General features: G+C 49.5%; 1 protein-coding gene across 5 annotated transcripts in view; it reads left to right on the top strand.

Annotated features, from left to right (window-relative positions):
• Positions 1-1181: 1181 nt before the first annotated feature.
• Positions 1182-11912, top strand: part of CACNA1A (calcium voltage-gated channel subunit alpha1 A) — a gene marked incomplete at both ends in the record, with an annotated part of 240306 nt that continues 229575 nt past the window's right edge. For 2 of the 5 annotated variants that reach the window (XM_081230532.1, XM_081230530.1), the window contains one exon: positions 1182-1475. In XM_081230532.1, coding sequence (XP_081086658.1) covers positions 1183-1475 — 293 coding nt within the window. The remainder of the gene's footprint in view (positions 1476-11912) is intronic. The other 3 variants (XM_081230534.1, XM_081230533.1, XM_081230531.1) reach the window with 2 other exon arrangements.

The raw sequence follows: 11912 nt of genomic DNA, 5'->3' as shown, positions 1-11912 counted from the left end.
GCGCCCATTCCCCCCCACCCCCGCCACGGCCCCTCCGCTTACTTCCTCTTCCCCCCACCCCTCCACATCAGTCTTAATCTAGCAAAACCTAAAGGAGAAGGAAGAGGAGGCATTGGGGGGCGGGGGGAGGGGGGCGATGGACGCTAGGCATTGCAGCATCCGGGAGCAGCTATTGAGTGGCTAAGCGAACGGCGCATACCTCTCTCCCTCTCTCTCTCGGTTTTTTTTTCTTTCCTCCTGTTGGGAATTTTCAGGATTTCATTGCTGCAATTTAACCCCAAGATGAGGCACGGTTGAGCGAAACGCTGCGCGCACACGCACACTCACACTCCTTCGTGAGCAGAAGAGGCAGCCGCTGGTGATTCAGGAAGAAAAAAAAAAAAAAAAACACCCGGACCCTGCGGCTTCAAGACTCCTTAAAGAGCCCTTCGGAGCGTTCCCCCCCACCCTCACCTTCTTTCCTTAATACTCTTAATTTTAATTTAATTTAATTTATTTGGCTACAGATCTTCCAGCATTTTTAAGGTCTAGGAACTCAAGCAAAACAGAAAGGGGGATTTTTTAATTTGGGGGGCTGCCTTTCCCCCACCCCCCAGCAAAGACTTGGTTTTTATTTTTTAACAAAAAATGTTTTTAATAAGCCGGGCGCACTCCTTTTGCAAGATGCCAGCCTGACCCGGACCTCGGAGGAATTTGAAGCTTCCACTGCGTCCCGGGGGGCGTCCTTTGCAAACCGTTCGAGTCTTAAAGGGGGTGTGCGTTTTTTTTTTTAACTGTTTTTTTTTTTTTTTTTTCCTTCCGGAGTGGGTGGACTGGGGATTGCCTGGATTCCTTCCTCGGTTATTTTTTGCCTTGCTTCCCTCTCCCCTCCCCCCGTCCCCGGCCCCCGCGCCCCGCCCCCGCACCCTCCTCCAGCCCCTCCTTCTCTGGGGTCAGCCAGAAAGATGTCCCGAGCTGCTATCCCCGGCTGGGGCCGGGCAGCCGCCTTCTGAGCCCCCGACCCGAGGCGCCGAGCCGCCGCCGCCCGATGGGCTGGGCCGTGGAGCGTCTCCGCAGTCGCAGCTCCAGCCGCCGTCTTCACAGCCCCGGCAGCATCAGCATCAGCATCGGCGGCGGCGGCGGCTGCGGCGTCTTCCGCATCGTTCGCCGCAGCGTAACCCGGAGCCCTTTGCTCTTTGCAGAATGGCCCGCTTCGGAGACGAGATGCCGGCCCGCTACGGGGGAGGAGGCTCCGGGGCAGCCGCCGGGGTGGTCGTGGGCGCCGGAGGCGGGCGAGGAGCCGGGGGCAGCCGGCAGGGCGGGCAGCCCGGGGCGCAAAGGATGTACAAGCAGTCAATGGCGCAGAGAGCGCGGACCATGGCCCTGTACAACCCCATCCCCGTCCGACAGAACTGCCTCACGGTCAACCGGTCTCTATTCCTCTTCAGCGAGGACAACGTGGTGAGAAAATACGCCAAAAAGATCACCGAATGGCCATATCCTTTGCCCAAACCCCGGCAACTGCGCCTCCCCCTCCTCCCTCGCTTCCCCTCTTCCAGGCTGGGAGAGACCCGGGGGTTGATGGGAGGCGGGGGGGGGGTCTTCCAGGGGCTGGGAGAGGGGGCACCGGGGAGGAGTGTGGAGCATCTCTCCACCCGGAGCTGGGTTGAGGTACTGTGGAGGCTTGGGGTTGTGGGCGCCGGGGGAGTGGATTCCTCCCAAGGACTGATTTCAGAGTGAGGGCTGGGCCCTGGGGTCGTACAGGGGCCTTTAGAGCCAGTTCCGGATGGGTCAGAGTTCTCCCCGAATGAGCATAGACCAGGCCGGGGCCTGAGCACTCTGACCAGGGCAGGGGAAGCATGGGGGTCCTTGGCTGGGTTTCCTTAGCCGCCCCTCGTCGGAATCCACGGTTGCCTCCAGAGCTGGAGCCCAGTCCCAGCTCTCAGGCCTCTCCACCCCTGCTTGCCCATGGTTGGGGGCTGCCCTCTCAAGGAGGGTGCCTAGGGGTTCCCAGGGCCAAGAGCCAGTGGGAGAGCATGTGGTCTTCACACTGAGGGGCCAGCACTGACCAGAATTAATATCCCGGGATGGGCTGCTGGCCAGGAAGGGATGGGGGCATTTTATTATTCCCCATGTCTGCAGGTTCCATTTCTTTCCACCCACTGATTAGGGACCTCATCATCTTTTGAGGTGTAGAAAACATCCCGTTTGCCCCATCTGGGGCCCTGACCTGGAAGACCCAGGATGGGCTACTTTAATAAGAAAGATAGGACAAGAGAAAATGAGGTGCTGGGTCCTTCCTAGGGTGCCGTGTTAGGCCTTGGGTTGGAATCTGCTGCTTCCACCCTAGAGACCTGGGAGGGGACACCAGGAGAGTCAGCATCCATGTGGACATCTTGGGCAGGTAAATGCCTTTTTTTTTTTTTTTTAATTAAAGATCCAGAGGAAGAAAGTGGAGTACACATTTTCCTCTGTTGAGATGCTACCAAAATCCAGATCCCCTTGTGTTTCTTTAAATTCGTGCCTGCTTGAAATAAACCTTGAGGAGGGCTTAACATCTGTTGAGATGTAGGGAGGCAAGGATGGGTAATTAGTCGGGCTTTCTAGCAGTTATCTAAGCATGACCCAGATTCCAAGTAGGGGGACGAACCCTGCTTCCCAGGCTGACTGGCCAATGTGCCGCTCCTCGGCTCGGTTCCAACTGGCTGCCCTCGGAGTAAAAACGAATGGGGCTGGTTGGGCCCATGGGCTTCACTGATGAGCCCCCATCCTTTTTGTGTATGGTTCTGACAGTTTTATATATATATATATATATATATACACACACACACACACACACACACACACACACACACACACACACACACACACATATATATATATACATATATATATATATATATATATATATATATATATATATATATATATACTCAACAGGGCTGAGCCCCAGGTGGTCCTGGGGTTGCTTATTTGAGGAACACGTTGGCTGGTGGATTCACTTTTAGCAGGGACCAGAATTGAGCAGGATTTTGGCTACTGGGTCTGGAAACTGTAACAGAGGCCTCTGAGGTTTTGGAGTGTGTGTGAGCAGTCTACTTCTAGGGTGGTGAAAATTAAGAGGTTCAGCTGCTATCTTTTTGGAGGGGTGTACCCCTAATCACGATGTCATTTTGATTGGTGCCCAAGGCAGGAACCAAGTCTTTGCCTCCTAAGTTTCAACCTTGTGATGATCTGTTGAAATGCTCAGGGGTCTTGTAATCACTCTGCCTGTCTCCCCCCAGTCCCTGGAGGAGTGGGGGGAGGCATGGAGAATGGCAATGTGTCAGTGTGTGCAAGATCAGATAACTCAGGGGTGTCCAGGAGGGATTCACTGGGCTGACAGGTTTCCGTGTTGAAAATGGCTTTAGATCGCCTTCTGGAGCCTGGATTTGGAGTCTACTAGGAGGAAAGGAAGAAGGTGGGAATCCTAATGTGTCCTTAGCTCACCCCGGTCCAGCCTGAATCCTGCAGATCAGAGGGCTGTTGGGGAGGGAAGGGATGGCAACAGTCCCTCGGAAGGAGGGATCTTAAGAGAGGGATGCAGGTGAACTGGGAGCACTCAGTCCTTTAGAGGTTTTTTTTGGGTTTCTTGCTCTTGGGAGCTTTGTGATGAGTTTGTGCATTTTGCTTTCTGCAGCCAGTTTTTGTTCTCTCTTTGGCCTGAGGCAGCAAACACATTATGTATCCCCACTCTCAAAGGGAAAGCTCTCCATCCCCCAATCTGTCACCAACCAGAGTCATCCAGGACTGAGCTTTCTCTGGGGGGGAGGTGATGAGAGGGGAGGGGACAGAGAGATGGGGGGCTGGATAAGGGCATTTGGGCCAGTGCAAAGAAATGGAGTGTGGAAACACCGAGGGGGCAGGGTACCAGGGGAGAACATGGACTTGAGTATGTAAATATTTCTGCCATTAAAAAAAAGTGTTTAAGTACTTATTTAGAACTTGCGGCCATGGCTTACGGGCCCAGCCACTCCGCGGCATGTGGGATCCTCCCGGACCAGGGAACGAACCCGTGTCCCCTGCACCGGCAGGTGGACTCTCAACCACTGCGCCACCAGGGAAGCCCTAGAACTTTAAAAATAAAGTCTAATGTATATATATACACACATGGGAAAGTACACAAGTCAAGTCCAGATTAGTTAAGTGAACATTCATGCCACTGGCACCCAGGTCAAGGAAAAGAATGTAACCAGCTCCCCAGAAAGTCCCCTCCTGCCCCCTCCCAGTTACTCCCCCGATAAGGGTTACCGCTACCCCAACTTCTGACCCCATGGGTTCATTTGGCCTCCTTTTGAGCCTCCTGTAAATGGAGTCAGAGGCTGTGTTCTTTTGTGCCGGGCTTTTTTTTTTTTTTCTCAACAATCTGTGAGATGCATCCATGTCACTGTGGGTCTTTGTTGGTTGTTCCTTCTCATCGCTGTGTGATATTTTATTGTTTGACCCTCCCACAACATACTTCTCCATTCTACAGTTGAGGGCCATTTGAGTAATTTCCAGATTGTGCATGTCTTTGGTTGAACTTTTTGGGGAGGTGTTTCTCTTGAATTTATACCTAGGAGTGGAATTGCCACTGCCGTTCTTTGATGTGCATGTCGCGGAACATGTATTTGGAAATGGCATTTACTGAGGGTTGCAGGTGAGGGGGCAAAGCAGGTTCTTCACCGTCACGTGGAGGAGTCAGTCAGTGGCTGTTCCATGAACTTGGCTGTGTGCTCCGAGGGCCTAAGAGTGTTACGCCCAAATGCAGATTCCAGCATGGTACGCTGGTGGAGGGAGTGTGCAGCCTTGCATTCCCCATGGTCACGGGCACTTTGCCACTGTGATTCCTTCCCCTTCTGCACCCCACTTCCCTCGGCAGCTCAGGCTTGAAGCCATCAGTGAGAATTAAGGGGTTCTCATGAATTTCATTTTTCTCCAAGTCAGAAGACCCAAATGGAAATCTTTGATGTTCAGATTTCCATTGGTGCTTTTCACTCTTGGAGGATTCCAGGCAGCAAAGCTGTCTGGATCACACACCTTGGTTCCGTGTTCTCCTCGACTGGAAGTCTGATTTAAATATGGCTGGGACGGGCTCTGATGATGGCTTCTAAAGAGCTCAAATCTGTCAGCTCAATAAGGCGCATCTGTCAACCTTCCTAGAGCCCCCACTTAATGCCGCTTGCTCCTTCTGACGCGCTACCAAGCGCCAATGTGAATGTCATCTTCCCCCAGTCCTGCTTATGCCAGCAGATCTTGCGCTGAGCATGGTGTAGGAATTGGGGCCGCGGACTCAGGTCTGTGTTATCACGCTCCTTCTCCTGAAGTGCTTGCAGGATTCCGGGCTTTCATACCCTTGTTTTCAGGACTCTTAACAAGAAACCCAGAGTCTCATCACATCAGGTAACCCACGGACACTGGCTGATTGGCACTCACCCCCTTGTTGTTGTTTATTTTTAATCAAAGACTCTCTAAAGAGGAGTATTCTGCATGGGAAGCAGAGGGAGCCCTGGGAGAAGTTGGAGCACATTATCAGAGTCTTGGCCCACCCTGAAAAGTAGCTTGTGCTAGAAGGGCAGGAGAGAATGACTGTATAATTCTTCTACTAGATCAGCGTGGCAGGTACTTCCAGAGGGCAAAACTCTGGGAAGTAGGAATTAGCATGGTTTTTTTCCCTTGGGTTTTTCCCCCCCCCCTGCAAAGGTGTGATTCCTCCTCCGCAATCCCCAAATCTAAAAAGCTCTGAAAACTGAAAGATCAGCTCATTTAGGGGTTAAAAAATTACCTTGAACTGACCCAAATTTATATGCTTAATTTACAGTCTTAAATTTATCCCACTTGGTGTTCATTTTGCTATATTTCACTGAGGAAACAGTAGATATGCTTGATTATGGGGTGCTGCTACAGTAGATATGCTTGATTATGGGGTGCTGCTCCCGCAGACCCAGTGGGAGTGTTACGTATACATTGTAGCACTTTCCAAACTTTCCTGAGTGTGAGGATTGCCTTGTTAAAACGATGATTCTGGTCCAGCAGATTTGGGGTGGGGTCTGGGATTCTGCTTTTCCAACAAGCCTCTAAGGATTGCCCAAGCTGCTAGTCCATGAGTTACACTTGGAGTATCCAGGTCACATCATCGATGCATCCTGTTATCTTTTTTTTCTTTTTCTCAAAGACCGGGTTTATTGCGGTATAAATTACTTCCAGCAAAATTCACCCTTTTAAGCGTAAAGTTCTCAGAGTTTGACAAATGCGTGCAGGCATGTAGCCACCACCCAAATCAAAATGGGGAACAGTTCCATTACCCCACAATATCCCCCAGTGACCCTTTGAGTCAGCACCCCCCTACCCAAGTGCCTTGCAAGCACTGATCTGTTCTCCATCCTTATAGTTATGCCTTTTCTAGGAGGTCGTATAAATAGAATCATATCGTATGTAGTCTTTGGATTCTGGCTTCTTTCGTGCAGCCTTTGAGATCCATTCATGTTGCTGTGTGTATCAGTAGCTCATTCTTTTGAGTGCTGAGTAATATTCTCTGGGATGCCTGGACTGGAGACTGTTCATCCATTTCCCAGGAGATTTGGGGTGTTTCCAGGTTGGGCGATTATGAATAGAGCTGCTGTAAACATTGGTGGATGGATTTTAGTGGGAACTTTGGGAACGTACATTTTATTTCTCTTGGGGAAATAAATACCCAGGAGTAGGATTGCTGGGTTATGTGGTAAGTATGTGTTTATGAGAGACCGCCAAACTGTTTTCCAAAAATGGTTGTGCCATTTTACATTCCCATCCCTGTGATCCCTTTAAAAACACCAAGTTCTAAGCTCCAGAGCACGTCTGGCCTCGAGGGTTTAGCGTAAAGGATTGTGGATGTGTAGAAAGTAGAGGAAGTGGTAGCCTTAAGTGCCAGTCAGAGAAATGAGAAAGGGTGAGGATGTCATTTGTAGCTCTGTTCCTGCCCTGGTTTGAGGTCTAGCAAGGGAGGGGGGTCTCCAGTGTGGGAGAAGGGGGTCTCTGGTTGGGGGGTGCTTTGGTCCTGCCACTCAGCAGTAAAAAGCAAGCTCCCCGAGACCATAAGACCTATATCCGTCATGCTGCTCACCACTGCCACCCCATCACGCCTGGCACACAGTAGGCACTCCATTAATGTTTGTCCAGTGAGTGACAAAAGTGCTTCACCCAGTTGCCAAATCTTCGAGATCTGATTCACCTCTGTACCCATGTCTTAGCTTTTCAGTGGGTTTTAGGTGTGGATCTTGGAGTGACAGGAGGGGTGTGTGTGCATGAGGGTATCAGACCAAAGGAGGTCTCTGAAATGTTAGTGCTTGAGAAACTGGGGAGCAGTGGCTCCTTGAGAGTGGAGTCTTACTTCAGGGGATTTTGGGGGACATCTGTTGGGTACTTGGGGATTATGTACCCCCCCATTGCCTCCCCAGTAGCAAGCACACAACATGCACTCCTTCAACAATGGAAGACACCACCAGGAAGGTGGATTCAATCCAGAGATGGTCAGGACCCTAAAGCCCCTCAGTTAGTACATTTCTGGGGATGCTAAGTCAGCTCCTCAGGAGGGATCCAGGAGGTGCTGTGAAATACGACAGGGAGGTGAGGGAAAGCACCCTGAACTTTGGGTCAGCCAGGCCCAGGTTCGAATGGCTCACACTAGCCAGGCTGCCTTGGGCATCAGAGCCTCAGTTTCCTCATGTACATGATGAGGATGTTGCTTCTGATAGCACGTTCCTCGGAGGACTCTGGAGGAGGTCACGTGGGGTCACGCATGAGAAATGCTCAGCACTGTGTCCGGCATGGAGAAGGCTCCAAAACGCATGAACCATAATATTGGAGAGTACTTTTTGCTCGTTATGTTCTTTTTTGGAAACTTTGACTAGAAACCGGGCTCTCTGGGTAGGAGTGGGAGCAAAGGGCCCCTCTGTTGACTGGCCAGTTTGGACTTATTAATCTGAGCGTGGCACTCTTGTTTTTTTTTTTTAAACATTCACAGAATATTTTTTAAATTAATTAATTTATTTTTTATATTTATTTTTGGCTGTGTTGGGTCTTCGTTTCTGTGCGAGGGCTTTCTCCAGTTGCGGCGAGCGGGGGCCACTCTTCATTGCGGTGCGCGGGCCTCTCACTGTCGCGGCCTCTCTCGTTGCGGAGCACAGGCTCCGGACGCGCAGGCTCAGTAGTTGTGGCTCACGGGCCTAGTTGCTCCACGGCATGTGGGATCTTCCCGGGCCGGGGCACGAACCCGCGTCCCCTGCATTGGCAGGCGAATTCTTAACCACTGCGCCACCAGGGAAGCCCCACTCTTGTTTTTTTTAATTGAAATATTTAATTTGCAATGTTGTCTTAGTTTCAGGTATACAGCGAAGTGATTCAGTTATACATATACACATATATATTCTTTTCTTCAGAGTCTTTTCCCTTATAGGTTATTATAAAATATTGAGTATAGTTCCCTGTGCTATACAGTAGGTCCTTGTTGTTTCTTTATTTTATATATAGTAGTGTGTTTATGTTAATCCCAACCTCCTAATTTATCCCTCCCCCCCTTTCCCCTTTGGTAACCCATTTGCATTCTCTTTTCTCTCTGGAGGCTTTAAGGGAGGAAAAATGTATGCCCACTTGACCTATTTTTCTGTTCTCTTCGGTATGAGATAAAATTGTCTTCCTCTCCCTTGATCCCTTCCTCTGTGGGTGACAAGGTAAGGGAGTTTTAAAATGTATAATTAGCTTCCCTGCCCACTGCCCCCCCCGTCCCCCGCCATCTCCTTCTTCTGAGCCAAAGCGTCCAGCCCAGGATGGAGGCTGCAGGCCTAGGACAGCTGCTGTGGCCGCCCCAGGTGACTCCTGAGAGCTTAACAATAGAACCCTGCTCAGCTTTGGGGTTAGACTGCATCCCCCTCTTCCCCCAGTTTCTGTCTTTCTTCTTCCTCCCCTCTCCCTCACTTCCTGGGAGAATAGAGAAGGCAAGGAGGGATCCAGGTGGGTGGGCTCAGCAACTTATGTTTCAAAAACCACTGGGCTGGGCTTCCCTGGTGGCGCAGTGGTTGAGAATCTGCCTGCTAATGCAGGGGACACGGGTTCGAGCCCTGGTCTGGGAGGATCCCACATGCCGCGGAGCAACTAGGCCCGTGAGCCACAACTATTGAGCCTGCGCGTCTGGAGCCTGTGCTCTGCAACAAGAGAGGCCACGATAGTGAGAGGCCCGTGCGCCGCGATGAACAGTGGACCCCGCTTGCCACAACTAGAGAAAGCCCTCGCACAGAAACGAAGACGCAACACAGCAAAAATAAAATCAATTAATTAATAAACTCCTACCCCCAGCATCTTCTAAAAAAAAAAAAAAAACCACTGGGCTTTAGTCCTTGTCCGGATAGGGTGACCAGATGTCCCAGTTTGCCTGGGACTGTCCTGGTTTTAGCATCTTGAAAAATCCAGCAGTTCTGGGCAAACAAGGAAGTTGGTGACCCTGCTGGTGAGTTCTTAACACTCCAGAGATGAAGGGAGCCAGAGATGGTGCCAATGCGCAGGAAAGGTGAAGATAGGTAGCTTTTTCCCTCTGAAAAGCTGAGACTTTATCTTGGAATGAATTGTGCTTTTGGAAGCTGCTTATTTAAGGCAGCTAATGCGAGAGAGATCCCGGCTCTGAAGCGCGAAATTCCAGAGTTAAATACGGATCAAGTTTTGTCGTCTCTCTTGGGTCAGAAGCGGCTTTATCTTCTTTTCAGCCTGGGAGCATTTTTGGGTCTTCCTTTAAGGTGTTCCCTGCTCAGGTTGGACCTGGAACTTGGGATTAGCAGCCCTCCCCCCATAACACTATTTAGGAGGCTCGCCCCCCCACCTCCCGGGAACAATGAGGGAAACTCAGTTTCGTCACCCACCTGCCAGTAAATAATAATCACACTGTTAAGTTCTGTTCTCATTTTAAGCCTGTGCGTAAAATATTATATAATTTAAAACCAATTTTAAAAGTATTTTTATAAAGTGGCATTTGCAGGAGGGCTAAGTCTGATCTTAAGAATAAATGGACATATTCGTCTTAAATGAGACATTGGTATAGACCTAGAACTTGCTCTGTGTGGGATTACACAGTTTCTGACCTGCCATATTCTTTTATCTCATTGATCTTTATTACTTCCTTTATTAAGAATAATGGGCATGGGCACCTCTGCTGACCTTTACTTTCTGCTATGAAATGTTTGTGGCGTCCATGGAGGGATGTGCTTGTCTTAGCAATAGCACCAGGGGTGGAGGCTAAAAGGAGGAGAAGAGGTGAGGAGGGGAAGTAATATAGGATGGAGATGAAGCAAAAGGCTTGGGGGACAGGTGACCCTGGTTGCAAATCTCAGCTCTAGCTCCCAGTAGCTGTGCCTCAGTCTCCTCATCTGTAAAATGGGCATAGTAGTCCTCCATCCAGGGAATTGGAGGATGAAAAGATACTGAAAGCATGTGGTGTATATGATCACTCTGTAAAAGTATAAGAATGGGGGAAAAAAAGTATCAGAATGGACAGACTGTATACTCCCATGTGGCAAGGGCTGGGTCGGTTGTGGTCACCACTCTGGCCCCGTGCTTGGCACCTACAGTGGCTGAATATATCATTGTGGGGTGTTTTCTTTCACCTCAGGTTAACAGCCAATTGCTTTAATCCTGTTCTGAGTTTACAACACACTCTCATTATCGTCTCTCCTTTTACTTATTTTTCCTTATTTATTTTACTGCTATATGGAAACACTGGTAGACCCGCCACCAAAGTCAAGAACTAGAACAGTGGTCCTCAAAGTGTGGTCCCCAGCCCAGCAGGGTCAACATCATCTGCTCTAGGGCAGAGATGCTTACACTTGGGCGTGCACCAGTATCCCCTGGAGGGCTGTTGAAACACTGGTAGCTGGGCTTTGTCCCCCAGAGTTTCTGATTCAGGGGGTTTAGGGTGGAACCTAAGAATTTGCATCTCTAGCAAGTTCCCAGATGCAGCTGATGCTGCTGGCTTGGGGAGAACCCTGAACTAGAACATGATCAATAACTTACCTCTACCTGTAGCCTCCAACCCTGCCTTTGCTTCCTGCTCCTTCCCCACTTCACTCCCCCAAAGGCAACCCAACCACTCACTCTTGGATTGTGTGTGTCTTATTCTCTCTTTCTTTCTTTTTAAAAAAGCTTTATCACATATTTAAATATGCCTTAACTCTGTAAGTTTCACTATCATGGTTTCTGAGCTTTTCAGCCTTCTGGAACTTGCACTGGCTTTTTTTTCACTCAACTATATATTTCTAAGATTCATCTCTCTTATTTGAGTATAGCTGTAGGTTATTTATTTTTCTCTGTATAATATTGTATTCTGTGATGATACAACAATTTATCCACTTTCCTGGGTGATGGACATTTGGGATGTTTCCAGGTTTCTTGTTTTTTGCTATAATGAACGGTGCTGCAGTACTGAATAAATAACTTTTGAATGAATGAATTCAGGTGTTAATTTTAGTCTGTGTACTTGGGAATGTCGCTTCAGCTAGAATCAGCTGAGATTCATCAGCATTTCTGGAACACCAGCCATCTGACAGGCACTGGCTAAGCCATTTCACAGTCTACCCATTATTCTCTCTAAGGGCTGGGTCAGCCAGGCAGCCCGTTCTTCCTTGTCTTCTGAAAGTCAGCCTGTGTTTTAGGCATTGGCAATTGCTACAGTAGTAGAGAAGCAGCAGGGCTGAGTTGAGAGCATGGACTCTGGAGCCAGGGGGCTGGGGTTCAAATCCCAACTCTGCTAGTCACCAGCCGTGTGACCTTGCTCAAGTCATTTAAGCGTTCTCTGCCTCAGTTTCCCAGTTTGTCCACTGGGATTCTAATAGCACCTATCTTGAGAGATTAAATTAGTTAATACATGTTATGCTTAGAAAATAGTGCCTGGAACT

Source organism: Mesoplodon bidens (assembly GCF_964165515.1).
Source record: "Mesoplodon bidens genome assembly, chromosome: 4".
Taxonomy (NCBI): domain Eukaryota; kingdom Metazoa; phylum Chordata; class Mammalia; order Artiodactyla; family Ziphiidae; genus Mesoplodon; species Mesoplodon bidens.
This window is presented reverse-complemented; position numbering and strand designations above follow the sequence as displayed.